This window comes from Peromyscus maniculatus, chromosome 17 (assembly GCF_049852395.1).
Source record: "Peromyscus maniculatus bairdii isolate BWxNUB_F1_BW_parent chromosome 17, HU_Pman_BW_mat_3.1, whole genome shotgun sequence".
Lineage (NCBI taxonomy): Eukaryota > Metazoa > Chordata > Mammalia > Rodentia > Cricetidae > Peromyscus > Peromyscus maniculatus.
The window spans coordinates 2,014,642-2,029,356 of record NC_134868.1 but is presented as its reverse complement, the minus strand read 5'-3'; the positions used below and the strand labels follow the sequence as shown (position 1 = coordinate 2,029,356).

The window sequence follows — 14,715 nt, the reverse complement described above, 5'->3', positions numbered from 1 at the left end:
CGTCACGTTGCTCAGAGCACCCTAGATACCCTGACGCCCCCTGCAGAGCTGTCCCCGGGGTGGGCTCCCCACCCCCACTGCGCCTCACATCCGTGGGAAGGGTAATGGCCTGGGGTCTGGTTCCCTGGAGCCACGGCTAAGCTGTATCATTTGTCCCCACCCCACAGTGACAGGAGAGTCCCCCCCCAGCCTCTCTAAGGAACTGAGCAGCACCCTGGCGGGAGTCAGTGACGTTAGCTTTGACTCGGACCATCAGTTCCCCCTGGACGAGCTGAAGATCGACCCTCTGACCCTGGATGGACTTCATATGTTGAATGACCCCGACATGGTCCTAGCCGACCCTGCCACCGAGGACACCTTCCGAATGGACCGCCTGTGAGTGGCCATGCCTGCCACCCGCCGCTGGTCAGTCCCCGACGGCGCCGTCCAAACCTGGGGACGGCGATGTCCCGTCCTCCTTTGCCAACGGCCAAGCTTGTGGTTCTGAGCTTGCAGTGCTGCCCAGCACCCCCTGCAGCCGCTACCCTGGTTGTTCACCTCCCATGAAGCCTGGCACGAGGCCACTGTGTCCCAGGCCGGCTATCTGTCCGTCCATCCGTCCGCCTGGGGCCAGGCTGATCACAGAGGCCACGAGTGCCTGGCCCCCTGGACTTCGCCCACGCTCGCTCCCTGGCCCCTCGCCGGGGACGTGAGAGCCCTCGTCGGTGGTCCACTTCCAAGACACCCAAGGTGTCACTCACCCCCAGACGTACTGCAGGAGAGGGGCTGGGGCGTGAGCGTGGGAGCACCCCCGAGGCTGAGGTGTGCGTCCGTCCATCCGACTGTTCTCAGCTGTCACTGCCTTCCTCTATCCCTGTCCCTCCTGCCGTCGCCCCCAGCCCTGGTCAGGTCACGCATGCCCACCGTGCCCAGGCTAAGACAGCAGAGCAAAGGGACAGACCCGGAGCAGAATAAACACTATTTGGATGGCTGCCTTTTATATTCCTGAGCGCTCTCAGAGCGTGACAATCGACCTGTGGCCGAATGTGGTGTGGACAGAGCCCAGGGAAGCAGCCGGTGCCCCCTCCCCAGCCCTCTCCCAAGCAACCTTGGCCCCCCGCCAGGCAATGCCCAATATGGCGGTCCAGGACAGATGGAGGGTCACAGGTCACCTGCCCATTTTCATCCTTCCCAGCCCCATGATTGGTCCCTACTACTACTTAGGACCTGGGGCTCGGGAGGCGGCAGCCCTGTGGGTCCGCTTTTCCTCGAGTTTGTGTTGGCATTTGGTGGCTGACCTCCCTCTCTGGCCCGGACGCATGTTAGCCCCAGTCCCACCGTGGCCTTTTGTTTTTTTGTTTTTTGAAAGCTAACTGGAACTGTAGCCTGAAGCACTTACAAGCCGGGCTGCCGGGCTGCACGTCCAGGCGTCACCCACCTGCACTCAGTCTCAGCTCCAGAGAGCTGGGTGGGCAAGGGGGAACCGGGTGCCAGGTCCTGGTGACTGGACGTGTCTGGAAGAGCTGCAGAGCAGACTTCTAGGAACAGGCCTTGGCTTTCATTGGGGGCCTCTGGAGAACCCACTCCCTCTGGGCATCCCCAAGGTGCCAGCCAGGCCTCAGCAGGTGGCTGGTAGCCATGTCTCTATGCTAAGACTCCCTGTGATGGGGCCGTGGACCTGGCTTGTCTTTTGTGGGCCACTTTCGGCCTGGAGGCTCTGGTCCCCACCACCCTAAGCCACAGCTTGACGCGGTCACATGCCTCCGTCTGCCAGGGCCACGCTCTTGCTTGACTGTTTCTCAGTGATGTTGCCCGCTGCCTGTGCTGGGGACTTGGGGGGTGCGGGAGCTGTGTGTCCTTCCCAAGCCCCAGTGTGGCTGCCTGCATGAGAAAGCTGCTGCCCTTCCATCACCCTCTGTCCCCTGCACTTGGGGACATAGCAGTGGTCTGTCCAGGTCTCGGGCCTTTCTGTCACTGTGCTGTGGCCTTGGAGGGAATAGTGCGGACATCACCACCACCACCACCGTCATCATCGTCATTAGGAAACATGCATGGTAGTACACATCTGTTACCCCAGCACCTGAGAGGTGGAGGCTTGCCTGGGCTACATGAGACTCGGTCTAAAAAAACCAAGACAGAAATGCACATGCTTGGAGTCCGATTCTCTCCAAGTTGTAGAAGCCTGAACAGCTGGCCTTAGCAAGGCAGAGAACCTGCTTCTCAGGCAAGACCCTGCTTCCAGTAACTGGTCACTGGCCTTCCAAGTTTTCGGTGAGCTGGGGCAGAAGGAACATGGCCCCATGACCACCCCCCAAGCTTGTGGCCCAGTTTTCAATGCCCTGCAGCCAGGAGGGCAATGTGGCTGTGTTGATGTGACTCAGTTCTTTGCCAAGTTCTCTGATGAGGTGATGGGGTCCATGCCACAGCATCTCAGGCAGGTGTGGGGATCTCACTAGGCCTCACAGGCCAGCCAGGGGCCAGGGATGATCAGGTGCCTGCATGATCTGGAAGGGCTCACTCTTCCCTACTCTGGGCCTAGAGGCTCGGTGTCAGGGGCACTCCTGGGGGGTGATCTTTGTTTTCTAGATGTCAGTCACCTGCCTAGTATTGCCAAGACATCCCAAGATGTCAGCTCAAGGCCATGGGGACCCCGGCTGGTGACATGCACTTACTGTGACCCATTGAGCTGTGCTGGGAGCAACCACGTGTACATAGACCTCTGCCCACATCCATGCTTTCTCAGGACAGGTTTGGACGACTGGCCCTTGGGAGGTCAGATTTGTGAGCCAAGCCTGGCCCTTCTCCCCTAACCTAACCCATGTGCCACCGTCTTCAGCCGAGCCTCGGTCTTGCGGCTTTCTGACCCATTTCCCCAGTTCAGAAACGAGAGCGGGCCATCTTGATAGCACTGAGCTCAGATGTCTGTTTACCTTGCCCTTTTAAGCCCTCTGGGGCAGTGGTTACCACCCAAAGGCCTCCAGACTGAGGATGCAGCTGGACCCAGCCCAGCTGGGTCCTAAGAAGTGGCCCCTGTCATGTTCCTTCTCTGCAGCTGTCCCGTGGCTGTTCTGTGCCGGGGAGGATTCTAAAGTTGATTGCATACTTAGCCTAACTTCAGCTCTTATACAGGGGGGCCCCCTAGCGAGACCCACGTGCCACCACACAGCATGCAAGGATGGCTGGCAGCCATCACACTAAGCCTGGCGTCAGAACCACAGCCCTGGCACCAGGACAAGAACAGACAGAGGTGTGGGGTGGCCACCCTATGCCGGTGCGGCCGCTGTCCCTGTCACAGTGGGCTTGGAGTTGGTTCACTGCATCCTGAGTTTTCCACTTTCCCTAAGATTTCCGTGCCCAGTAGACCCGCAGGTGGAGGGGGCTGGTGGGATCAGGGTCCTGCTGGACCATGTGGCACAGGCCTGGGGTCAGGTCAGTGGTATAGTTCTGCCCTAGGCCTGGCTCTTGTCCCTCAAGAGGTGTCCAGGTGAGGACACCATGGTGCAGAGTCTACCCTGTGCGGTCTTGACTGCTGGAGGGAGATGTAGTCTTTCACAGACCCCAAGGCCTGCCCAAGTGTGGTGGTACCTGTCCTTTTTATATCTCTTTCTCCTTGGCTCCTGAGGTCCCCACTTCCTTCAGGGATCTCCTGGTGGGTGACTTGGAGACCCTGATCATTCCTGTCTCAGGCATGGCCCTCAGTGTGGCACAAATGTTCACCACCCCATTGGTCATAGCCACGTCTCCCGATCAGGGCAGAAGATGGAGGGACCTGTACCCTCTCAAGCCTGGGTGCAAGGGGTCCCCTGAACCTCAGTTTCCCTTCCATTGCTTTCTCAACCTTGCTGGGCTCAGGGGCCCAACCCTCTGGGCAGGGTGCGGACAATGCCAGGGCCCCATGACGGTGCCAGCTGCCCCCTTCTGCACATGGCCTTTCCCTGGGGCTCCAGAGCCCCAGCGTGACCGTGGTTCAGCCTAATCCACCCCAGCTGGCCGAACAGTTCTGATCACATGGGGGACATGAGGACGAAGCTGTGGCCTTAAATCCAGAGGCCAGCTCTGGTCCTCGGGCCCTGTCTTACCCCCTAGCAGGAAGCAGAATGCCATGGGCTGGGCAGCCCCTCTGATATATGCAAATGGATGGTCCCACCCCCTCCCTGTGCCCAAGCTGGCTCTACCCCCAGCATGTGCACTCCGCTGCTGTGGGTGTCCGTGGACTGTTCCCGTGGACCCGCAGGTGGGGGTCAGGCTGCTCAGGGCGCGCACGGCCGCCCGCCCGGCGCAGTTGCTTCTTTGTATTTTGCGCCCTTTGTAATGAAACGTAATAAACCCAAGGTTTTCGTCTGGGTCTCTCCCTCGCTTCCTCTCCCGTCCTGGATGCCTTGTCCTCCTCTGTCTGTGCCCCACAGAGGCCTGAGCCCCCTGCACACACCCCACAGTGACTGTGGGGCTCCTCAAACTTGGGGTTCCCATCTGATCATAGCCTGGACTGCTCCAGGGGTGTCAGCATCCGTAGTGAGTTGCATGCCCCTGCAGTCTGGATGACTACGGTACAGAGCCAGACCTCCTGAGGCCCATTCACACGGGCCCCTGCAGCAGAGACCAGAGCCGGCCAGTCCCCCACATTCATACTTTATTAGCCTCTCCTCTCCAGGCCAGACACCCCTCCAGAGGGATGCCAGACCCAGACACCCGTAGCTCAGGCTGCCACAGCCCATCAGTCAGCAGTGCCACACTTGAGGTCCCTAGGCCCTCCGCAGCCGGTGACTCTCATAGTCCTCAGGGATTGTGTCTGCAGATTAGGAGGCAACAGGTGAGAGAATGCCTTCTAGAGCCTTCCAAGTCCTGCCCACTGCCCCTGCCTAGCTCACCATTACAGCGGTAGCGCAGGTTAGCCCAGATGATGTTCTCTTGGGAGAAGCAGAAGACGCCCAGGCGGCCACCACGCATGGCCGTGTCCAGCACCACGTTGCTGTCAGCCACTAGCTCGGGACCCTCGTAGAACCGCACCCTGTAAGTGGGACCAGTGAGGTGGGGTCCCCCTGCTCAGCCCCTTCCTCGCTGGCTCACAGCAGGGGGGCAGGGGAGCCTGCCTCAGTTTCCCTCTGTGAGAATGTGTGTCAGGTGCCCTGTACACAGGTGTTGGGGTCCTATCAGTCCTAATCAGGACCATCTGCCCAGAGGCCCGTGCTGTACTGTAAATGAAGCCAGCAGCAATGCAGGACATCCCCAGGGCACCTGCAGCAGTCAATGCAGGCCATCCCCAGGGTGGCTGCAGCAGTCAATGCAGGCCATCCCCAGGGTGGCTGCAGCAGTCAATGCAGGCCATCCCCAGGGTGGCTCACCACCCACAGGGCATCCCAGGGCGGCTGCAGCAGTCAATGCAGGTCATCCCCAGGGCGGCTGCAGCAGTCAATGCAAGCCATCCCCAGGGTGGCTCACCACCCACAGGGCATCCCAGGGCGGCTGCAGCAGTCAATGCAGGTCATCCCCAGGGCGGCTGCAGCAGTCAATGCAAGCCATCCCCAGGGTGGCTCACCACCCACAGGGCATCCCAGGGCGGCTGCAGCAGTCGATGCAGGCCATCCCCAGGGCAGCTGCAGCAGTCGATGCAGGCCATCCCCAGGGTGGCTGCAGCAGTCAATGCAGGCCATCCCCAGGGTGGTTCACCACCCACAGGGCATCCCAGGGTGGTTGCAGCAGTCAATGCAGGGCATCCCCAGGGCGGCTCACCACCCGCAGGGCATCCCCACCTGATGTAGCCAACTTGAGGTCGGTGCTGCAGGAACCAGCGGTAGGATGTCTTATCCTTCCAGCCCACGTTGCGAGGATCCTTCCACAGCAGCCGCACTTGGGACATGGTGTCCCCCGTGTGCCACAGTGCATTTCGGAGCTGTTCCCCGGGACCCGTGGAGGACTTGACAGCCTGCCGCGGGCCAGGGGAGGAAGAGGATCAGAGCCCTGTCTGATGGAGCCGGTGGGGGTTATGGGTGATGGAATATACAGAAGGTCCTCGTGGGAGGGCAGACCAAGTGAGGACTTGTGGGTGGCCACCACGGGTGGTGGAGTCTGGAGTCCTTGGACATGCGCAGGGCCACCTTAGGGGATCAACAGGTCTGGTGGCTTGCAGGCTGCAGTGCCTGCTGGGATAAGCTGGGATCTAGAGAACTGCGACCTGCTGCAAGTGTCTGTAGGAGGATGTGCAGTGACCAGGGGAATTTAGGGCTCTGTGACCGGTTTGGGAGCTGAATACGATGTGAGGTGGTCCTAAGGGAGTACCTTTTCTTCTTCTTCTTTTTTTGAGACAGGTTCTATCTTTAATTTTTCACTCCCCCGTGTATGCATGTTTCTGCATGCATGTGGGTGTGTATGCACTTGGAGGTGAAGCCTGGAAGTTGCTGGCTGTCAGATTCATCCTCACCAGTTTACCATCTGTTCTATAAGGCAGGGTCTGTCGATGAAGCCCGGGGCTCCCCGTGTGGCTAGTCTCACCGGCCAGCTGGCTCTGGCTGCCTTAGGGCCCCGTCTCTACCTCTCAAGGCTGGAATTACAGGGGCCGCCACGTAGACCCAGCATTTACGTGGGTTCTGGGGGATCCGAACTCCATTCCCCAGGCTTGTGTGGCAAGCACCTCAACGAGGCGGCATCGGCCCCAGCCCTCCCGGGGGAGTATTTATGGGCTGGTGGGAAGATTTGAGCCCGTGGCAATGGTTGGGGGTGGGGTGGGTGACGGGGATGGGTGAGGGAGAACGAGGCTGGTGACAATGTTGGACGGCCATGGCGGCTTTGGTGGTGACGCTGGGAGAGTACGGGTGTGTAGCGCACAGAGGGTACAGCCGAGCACCTTGAGCTGGATCCCCGGCTCAGCCACCGCCCGGAAGGGGTTCGCCTGCCAGTAGGTCTGCTCCATCTGTTTCCACATGACCACGTAGAAACTCGAGCTGTCTTGGTAGCCGAAGATGAAGCCAGCGTAGTCATCATCAGTGGCCGTGTTCACGTGGAATGTGCCCTCGAAGTCCACGCCATTGAAGGCTGTGTAACCTGTAGAGGGGGAGAGAGGGATGGGGCCCTCCCGAAACCTGCTTGCTCTGGACACCCGGAACCAGACCCAGACCCTCCAGAGGCCGTTCGCTACCAACCCCACTCCCTGAACCACACACCGTTGGCCACATCCTAAAACACACCCAGATCCCACTAGCTCTCAAGGGCCACGCCTCCCACGGCCACACCCACCTATGGCCGCCGCCGCACCAGCAGCCTGCCATTTGTCCTCACCTCTCCGCCCCCCCTCTTCTCCACCCTTCCCAAACTAGGCTGACAGGTCCTGCTCTGTAGCCCCGCCCCGCCTCACCCACAGCTAGGCCGGGGTCGCTGTTCATGGTCTGCACGATCTCCATTCCCTGGGGAGGTCGGAGGAACAAGGAAGGGTCTCAGCCGGCCGAGGGGCGCCTGGGCTCCCTTAAACGGCCACCCCGGTCCTGGCCGCACCTGATTGAGCACCACCCAGTTGGGATCGATCTGCGCATCACCCTCGGGGTCCAGCACGACGGTCTGGAAAGCCCTGAAGTCGGTGAGCGTGACCTCGGCGTTCTCGGGGCACACGTCGATCTTGTCTACGACCTTGTCGGCGTCAAAGTCGCCCTGACATGCATCACCCACGCCATCCCCTGAAAGGAGGTGGGACACACTGCCACTGTGGACTCAGCTCAGGCTCCTCCCTGGAGCCTATGCCAGCTGCGGGCCACGCCCACACCAGACCGCACACCGGTGATGACCACGCCCTCACCACCCTTACCGTCTTTGTCCTCCTGGCCCGGGTTGGGCACCAGGCGGCAGTTGTCCCGGCTGTCAGGGACTCCGTCATTGTCATCGTCGTCATCACAGGCATCGCCCTTGCCATCGCGGTCCGAGTCCTGCTGGGCGCTGTTGGGCACGGCGGGGCAGTTGTCCCGGGAGTCCTGGTGTCCGTCCCCGTCCCTAGAGTGAAGAGGTGGGACGATGGACCCTGGGAGAGGGTGTCATGCGCCCCTCGGCCGCCTCCATCCCACGGGCTCCTTACTGGTCTTGGTCGCTGTCACAGGCATCGCCCACGAAGTCGTGATCCACATCCCTCTGGAATGGGTCAGGGGTCACAGTCAAGGCTGAGACTCAGAAGCTGTCCCCACCCCCAAGTCCACAAGCCAGGTCCTCCCCGCAAGAACTTCCACCCCAGGTTGCCCTAGGCAGGATCCATGGTGGCCCCCGAGCTGTGGCTCACACAGGAAATGGCCCACCTGGTCCGGGTTTTCCTTCTGGGGGCAGTTATCACAGGCGTCCCCAACACCGTCCCTGTCGCTGTCCCTCTGGTCAGGGTTGGGCACCCGGGGACAGTTGTCGGCTACATTTCTGATTCCTGGGGCAAATCAGGGAAATAAGGCAGGGTCCAAAGGAGGGTCAGGCTAGGATGGTGTCGGAACAGCACAGATCCGGCCTGGGACGACGGAGCAGACGGCCAAGCGGCTGCTGGCCTGAGTTTGGCCCCTGGGCCCCACGTGGTGAGAGAGAACACAGTCCTGCAGAGCAGGTTCCCCTCTGACCTCCCCACGAGTGTGCACACAAACACACACACACACACACACGTGCACACAGAACGGAAAAATTAAAGTGTAATAAAGATGCTGTTCGCCCTGGCACTCTAAAGTTCAAGGCCGGCCTGGTCTATATAGTGACTTCTAGGACAGCCAGGGCTACATAGTGAGACTCTGCTCAAGGCCATCCCCTGCTGTGAAGCCAGCCGAGGATACTAAGCTGGGTTCCTGAGAAGCCAGCGCATCTCCCTGAAGTGGACAGGGAGATCTTTCCGTTGCCGGGCCCTCCTCTCTCCCAGCCCTCAGCTGGACGGGTCACGGGACCTCAGCTGGACGGGTCACGGGACCTCAGCTGGATGGGTCACAGGACCTCAGCTGGAGGTCCACTGGGAGATGGGCCCCACTCCCCAGCCGCGCTCACGGTCGCCATCGATGTCGTCATCGCAGGCATCGCCCTGGCCATCCCGGTCTGTATCTTTCTGGTCATCGTTCTTCTGGGACCGGCAGTTGTCACAGGCGTCCCCCCACTTATCGCTGTCTGAGTTGCGCTGGTCTGGGTTTCGAACCAGCGGACAGTTGTCCTAGAAGACAGGGCAAGTGAAGCCGGGTCAGGATGGGGGGTTCAGAGTGAAGGCTGATAGCTTTTGTTCAGTTTCCCCGGAGCCTACACAGTGTAAGGAGACAACCGATTCCTGCAAGCAGCCGATTGACCCCCACACACGGTGTCACACTGGCGAGAGCACACACACAAATAAATAAATAAATAAATGTAATAAATTAAAAAAAAAACAAAAACAAAAACACTTCCCAGACCAGCGCGTCTCCAAGGAGGTCCCGCCCCTCCACCAGAAGCTGGACAACCAGCTAGACCTTGGAGATGGAGCCGCCACCAAGCGCCACCCATGAGCCCTCATAGCCTTACTTGCTCGTTGGGGATTCCATCTCCGTCCGCGTCTGGGTCGCAAGCATCTCCAATGCCGTCGCGGTCCACGTCCTCCTGGCCCGAGTTGGGCACCGTCACGCAGTTATCCTGGGGAGCAGGTAGGCGGGGTGAGGAGGCGTGTCTATCCGGCCCACCACGCCCCCAGGTCACGCCCTGCCGGTCACACCCACCTTGCGGCACTGGCGCTCGGAGCAGCGCAGCTTCTCGTCCGGGAAACCGTCTAGGTCTGTATCGCGGCCGCACAGGAGCCCGTTGCCGGCCCAGCCGACTGCGCACTGCGCAGGGGAGGCGGTATTAATGTCCACGCACGCCCGAGCCCCGGGACCCCGCCTCCACGACCTGTGCGCCCGCACTCACCACGCACGACCTCGAGCCGTCGCGCTCCAGGACACAGTCCGCTTTCTCATGGCACGGGCTGGGTGACCCGTCCGGGCAGAAGCGCTGCCCTCGCCGCTGGCAGCCTGACGTCTGGTCACCCACGAAGCCGGGCTGGCAGGGGCCGCACTGGAAGGATCCCTGTGCGCAGGCGCGGTCCGTCAACGGGGCACCCACCCGCGCCTCACCCGCGCCGTTCTCACCGTCCCTTCCCTGCCTTCCTTACCCGGGTGTTGACGCACAAGGAATTTGGAACGCAATTGTGCTGCCCGGTCTCACACTCGTTAATATCCGTGCAAGCCTGGCGGACGGAGACACGGTCAGACAACACGTTTCACCTGGACCACGTCTCTTTGCAACCTGAGTCTCCAGCCTGACTTCATGACCGAGTTTTCTGGACAAAATGCTTTCCATTCCCTCCTGACATAAACGTCAGGTTTATGCCCCCCTTACCTGTTTGTTGGTCTTGGCGAAGGCCAGCCCCACGCCCTCGTGGGTGGGGCCGCTGTACCCAGGCGGACAGGCTTCACATCGAAAGCCAGGGCTGGTATTGACGCACCGCACGCGCGGGAAACAGGGGTGAGCGGTGCACTGTGAGGAAGGAGCACGCAAGATTAGGGGCCCCAAGCTGGACCTCAAGAGCCACACCTTGGGGCTTCCCGGATTTGGACATGGGTTTGTCTGTTTTATTGGAGACAGCGTCTCACTGTATAGTACTGGCTGCCCTGGAACACACCATGTAGACCAGGCTGGCCTTGAACTCAAAGAGATCGGCCTGCCTCTGCCTCCTGGGAGCTGGGGACTAAAGGCGTGCGCCACCAGACCAGAACGGTTCACAGCCAGGGCCATCAGCCAGCTCTTGGGAGTAGGGTGTCACACGGGATGGAGATCCCAAGGGTCGCAGACGACTTTGCCTTGATGGACATGGGGTTGTGACCCCTTAGGGGTGAGGAAATGAACTTGGGGGACGGGCATCCCCAGCTGAGGGAGGAAGTGGCCGACGGGACGTGCAGGTGCGGCGGCGAGGAGGGCGGCTTTCCAAAGTAGAGGAGTGGTCGGGCCCCAGTGGTGAGGAAGATGGCTGGGGAGAGCCACCCTCAGCGTCCAAAGGCTCGTCCGGGTGGGCGTCAGTAGGAGCAGAAGGCGTGGTCAGGGGGGGCGTCTGGGACAAGGGTGGGGTTGGCCTGGGTGGGGCTCCCCCGGGTAATGTGAGATCTTCTGGATTTGCGCCTCCGGTTAGGGGCGGGAGGGCACCCTCGGTGGATAAGGGGGTTGTCGGGAAGGAGGGAGTTTGTGGTGGGGTTTGCCCAGGTAGCGTCAGGACGGCGGGGGTGTGGGTAGCCCGCGCACCTCATTAACGTCGGTGCAGTGCGAGCCGTTGCCGGTGTAGCCAGGAGGGCAGGAGCCGCAGCGCGCGCCGTTCCTCGTCTCCGTGCAGACCACGCCGGGGAAGCAGGAGCCTGGTGCGCAGAGTGGCACTGGCCGCACGCTCAGGCCGGGGGTGCGAGCGGGTTGCATCCCTTTAGAAACCAAGCAATTAGACCGTGGTCGGGGGAGGAGCCTCTCGGAACCACACCCAGGGGAGGAGCCTCCCGGCCGCGCCCACAAGGACACTGGCTTGCCCCGCCCAGGGTGGAGCCGTTCTTGACCACGCCCCTCGAGAGCGCTCTTTTTAGTGCACTGGGGCGGGGCATGGTCGCGCGTGCGCCCTGCCACTGCGCGGGCCTCCAGCTCCACGCTGTCCAGGGTCGGCTCGCATCTCACTGGCCTTCTCTCCGGCGTCCAGTCCGCTCCGTCGCCGTTCTCTCCCGCCCCCGCCAGCCTCTTCCCCAGCCCTTTTTTCTCCTTTTCGCCGTTTTCCCACCCCTCCTCCGGCCCTCGGGTCCCGGCTGTGCTCACCGCACGCGTCACACTCCATCACCGTATTCTTCAGGAATGTGATCTCCTTGACCTGCGGGACAGGAGGTCAGCGGGACGCTCCCCTGTGCGCCTCCCCGCGGTCCCCTCCTCCCCCCACGACCCTCTTCTTGGGAAGCCGGTGCCCACAACTACCCCTTTTCCATCTCCCCTAGCACAAGCCCCGTCTCCCCGGCTCAGACCCTGTGCGTCGGGTCCCCGCGCTCTGTCCCGCGCCCTGTTTCCACTCTGTTGTCGCGCTGTCTCTCGGTCCCGCACTGTCTCCTCTCTGTTCCCTTACCTGCTGTCGCAACAGCTCCCTCACGTCCTGCAGCGCCGCGTTGGTCTCCTGGAGTTCTCGCAGCATCTGTGGGGCCAGGTCTCCACCTGCGTCCGCAGGGGCCACTGATGGGCGGCCCAGCCACCCCATCACCCTTCGCCAACCATCACCCATCACTACCTCCGGGGCTCTCCAAGCCCACCCCGCTGCTCCAGCTCCACCCGCCGCCTGATTTCTCAGCCCAGTGCATCTGTGGAGAACGGACCCCAAGCTCCGAGGAGCGGGAATCGGGAGCCTAGAGGGAACCGAGGGGCCCCCTGCCCACCCACGTCCCCTACTAAGCGGCTTTACCCAGCGGGATCTGGCCCTGTCCGGTCGCGCGCATGGCAGCCAGGGCGAGCACTAGAACGCAAGCGGCGAGGCCCATGACGGCGGAGCTGCGGCTGCTGTCTGCGCCCTCCAGCCCGCGCCCTATTTATTCCCGCGCCCGGCCGGGGACGGCCCCCGCGGCCCTGCCCAGAGCCCGCCACAAGGTAAACAGGCCGGGCTCTGCATTCAGGACCGCGCCCCACGGCCCCGCGGGGTGACCCGCGGCTGATCAGGACAAGGTGGGGTCTGAGGACAGAGGGGGGTGAGCCGCAGGGAGTCCAGTGCGGCTCCCCCTCGCACTCCCGTTCCCATTGGGTGCCTGTATCGGACCCTCGCGGGTAACATTGGAGAAACAAAGTCACAAGTGATCGGAAGGTCCGAACCCATCCACTCTGGCTCCCACACTCTCTCCACATTTCAGAACCCCGCAAAGGTGCCTGTGGGCGTGGCTCCGCCCGGGTCAGCAGGTGCTGTGGGCTTGGCTAAGCCCGGATCCGCTGGGGGGCGGGGGAGGGGCTCAGCTCGGGTCTGCAGGGGACTGTGAGGGTAAAAAGTCCTGGATTCCAGCCCCAGCACCTCCAGAGAAAGAATCCCCAGTAAAGGGTGCCTGTGCCTCAGTTTCCCCCTTTGCACTGTCGAGGAAACATTGGAGATGCTGGATATGGGGGAGCGAAGGGACCTCTGCTTCCCTGGGTTTCTGTTCTCAGCGGGCTGCACCCAGCTTTGCTCCCCAGCTGCTGGGGAGACAGCCTGTCATAAAAATAAAAACGGTTGGGAACTGAAAAATCTCCTTTTCTGGGCCAGCCACACTCTGGGCTGTTAGCCTGGCCTCCCAGGACTCACAGCTCATCTGCTACAGAGAAGCTGGGGTCCGCGGGAGGGCAACTGACCCACCTGGGGCCACTGTAAGCCAAGGCTGAATCCCAGGAAGAGCTGTTGTTCCAATAAGAAATCATGGAGGGCTGCCTGGAGAAGGCGGCCCCGGGGACAGAGAGAATGAAAAGGGCCTTAGATCAGTGGGGGAGAAACCTTGAGGTGGCTCCAGTGCGGGGCGCTGGAGGATGTGTGTCTAGCTCTCTGGGTATATACATGTGTTACACATAGGTGAAGTTCCCTGCTCGGCTGCTCGTGGGGACACAGGAAGACAACAGTCCCCAGCCTGTCGGAGGCAGCCTAGGCTACACCATCACCCAGAGGCACGTGGGCTGCTGGGTAGAAGTCGCTGGGGTGTCAGATCGAGGCCAGCAAAGGGCGGTGCCAATGTCTTGAGGCCCAAGTTGTCTTTGGAAGGCAGTAAGGACGCACAGAGGGTGAGGGAGTCTGGAGGTGACGCTCAGAGAAGCCAGATCCCCAAGCGCACTCCCGCCCGCCTGGCCCACCTCCTGTTTCCTTTGGCTCCCCGCACAGCTGGGGGCCGCTCCTGCCCAGCAACGCTGGAATTCTCAAGAAACCACCAGTGCAGGGTAGACCTGTGGGGCCTCCTGCCTCCACCACAGCCGCACACGGCCCTGCAACGGGAGCCTGAGCAAGCCAGACACGGGGCTGGGGCTCAGGACCACGCGGCTTCAGCCACGGCCACGGGCACAGCCACGGCCACAGCCAGGGCCACGGCCACGGCCACGGCCAGGCCCTTAGGGGAGACGAGGCAGGACTGAGGGAAGGGTAAGAGCTCCGAAGGCAGCCTGGGCTCACTCTTGCCTGCTGGCTTCCGTCTGGCAGGGACCCTCTCCCAGGCAGCTGGTCTAACCCTAACCACCTGGCTTCACTCTGTAGGTGTCTCCCTGGGCCCTTATACCTGCTGCGTGTGTCCCTCCTCCACCCTTCCAGTCACTGTTGGGATGAGAGAGACAGCCTGTGAGGATTCTTAGTGGGCTATCTCGGGTATCAGCCTGTGAGGATTCTTAGTGGGCTAGCTGGGGTACCAGCCTGGGTCTGTAACCTTGAGTTTACACAGACAATGTTTCAAATGGTTTCTGCTTTCGATGTTGTGTTAGTTTAGTTGGTTTTGTATTCTTGAGACAGAGTCTCCTGTAGCCCAGGCTAGCCTCCAATTTACTATGTCCAAGATGTCCTTGAACTTCTGGTCCTTCTGCTTCTACTTCCAAAGTGCTGGGTAGCCTGCAGGCTCTGCTGTACCCAGCCAGAGTATATTTTCCTTTAAGGAGAGATAAGTCAGCTGATGGCTCACACCCAGAGTGGGGAGCTAGAAACACACACCCCACAATCCCCACTACCATCCCATACGCACACACACACAAAAAGAAAAAAACAACCCTATACACACACATACTCACACACAAACCCCACAA

General features: G+C 61.2%; 2 protein-coding genes across 8 annotated transcripts in view; one reads left to right on the top strand and one right to left on the bottom strand.

Moving 5' to 3' along the window:
• Crtc1 (CREB regulated transcription coactivator 1) overlaps window positions 1-4,324 on the top strand; it is a 57,600-nt gene extending 53,276 nt beyond the window's left edge. For all 6 annotated transcript variants that reach the window (XM_076553082.1, XM_076553081.1, XM_076553080.1 and 3 more), the window contains one exon: window positions 168-4,324. In XM_076553082.1, coding sequence (XP_076409197.1) covers window positions 168-379 — 212 coding nt within the window. In that variant the 3' untranslated portion in view covers window positions 380-4,324. The remainder of the gene's footprint in view (window positions 1-167) is intronic.
• Window positions 4,325-4,592: 268 nt separating this feature from the next.
• On the bottom strand, window positions 4,593-12,488 carry Comp (cartilage oligomeric matrix protein). 2 transcript variants are annotated; one of them, XM_006989167.4, is made up of 19 exons: window positions 12,389-12,488; window positions 12,059-12,144; window positions 11,761-11,812; window positions 11,212-11,381; window positions 10,315-10,452; window positions 10,088-10,162; window positions 9,844-10,002; window positions 9,657-9,761; window positions 9,466-9,573; window positions 8,965-9,124; window positions 8,250-8,368; window positions 8,036-8,088; window positions 7,772-7,953; window positions 7,465-7,643; window positions 7,328-7,376; window positions 6,821-7,017; window positions 5,730-5,902; window positions 4,848-4,987; window positions 4,593-4,768 (listed from the first exon to the last, which is right to left on the bottom strand). In XM_006989167.4, exons 1-19 carry the CDS (start codon window positions 12,462-12,464, stop codon window positions 4,722-4,724), a joined length of 2,268 nt encoding a protein of 755 aa, XP_006989229.1. In that variant the 5' UTR covers window positions 12,465-12,488; the 3' UTR covers window positions 4,593-4,721. The 2 variants fall into 2 exon arrangements, with proteins under 2 accessions (XP_006989229.1, XP_042118792.1); XM_042262858.2 differs by lacking the exons at window positions 11,761-11,812; window positions 12,059-12,144; window positions 12,389-12,488 and having other exon boundaries at window positions 10,598-11,227.
• Window positions 12,489-14,715: the final 2,227 nt, after the last annotated feature.

Bases quoted from the DNA above. Each gene is read 5' to 3' on its own strand.
- Comp (XM_006989167.4), bottom strand. From the start codon at position 12,464: ATGGGCCTCGCCGCTTGCGTTCTAGTGCTCGCCCTGGCTGCCATGCGC. The intron at 10,003-10,087 runs GTAAGGAAGGCA...GCCTGCGCACAG, and splicing joins CCTTGTGCGTCAACACCCGG to GGATCCTTCCAGTGCGGCCC. The intron at 4,769-4,847 runs GTGAGCTAGGCA...CCTAATCTGCAG, and splicing joins CCTGCGCTACCGCTGTAATG to ACACAATCCCTGAGGACTAT.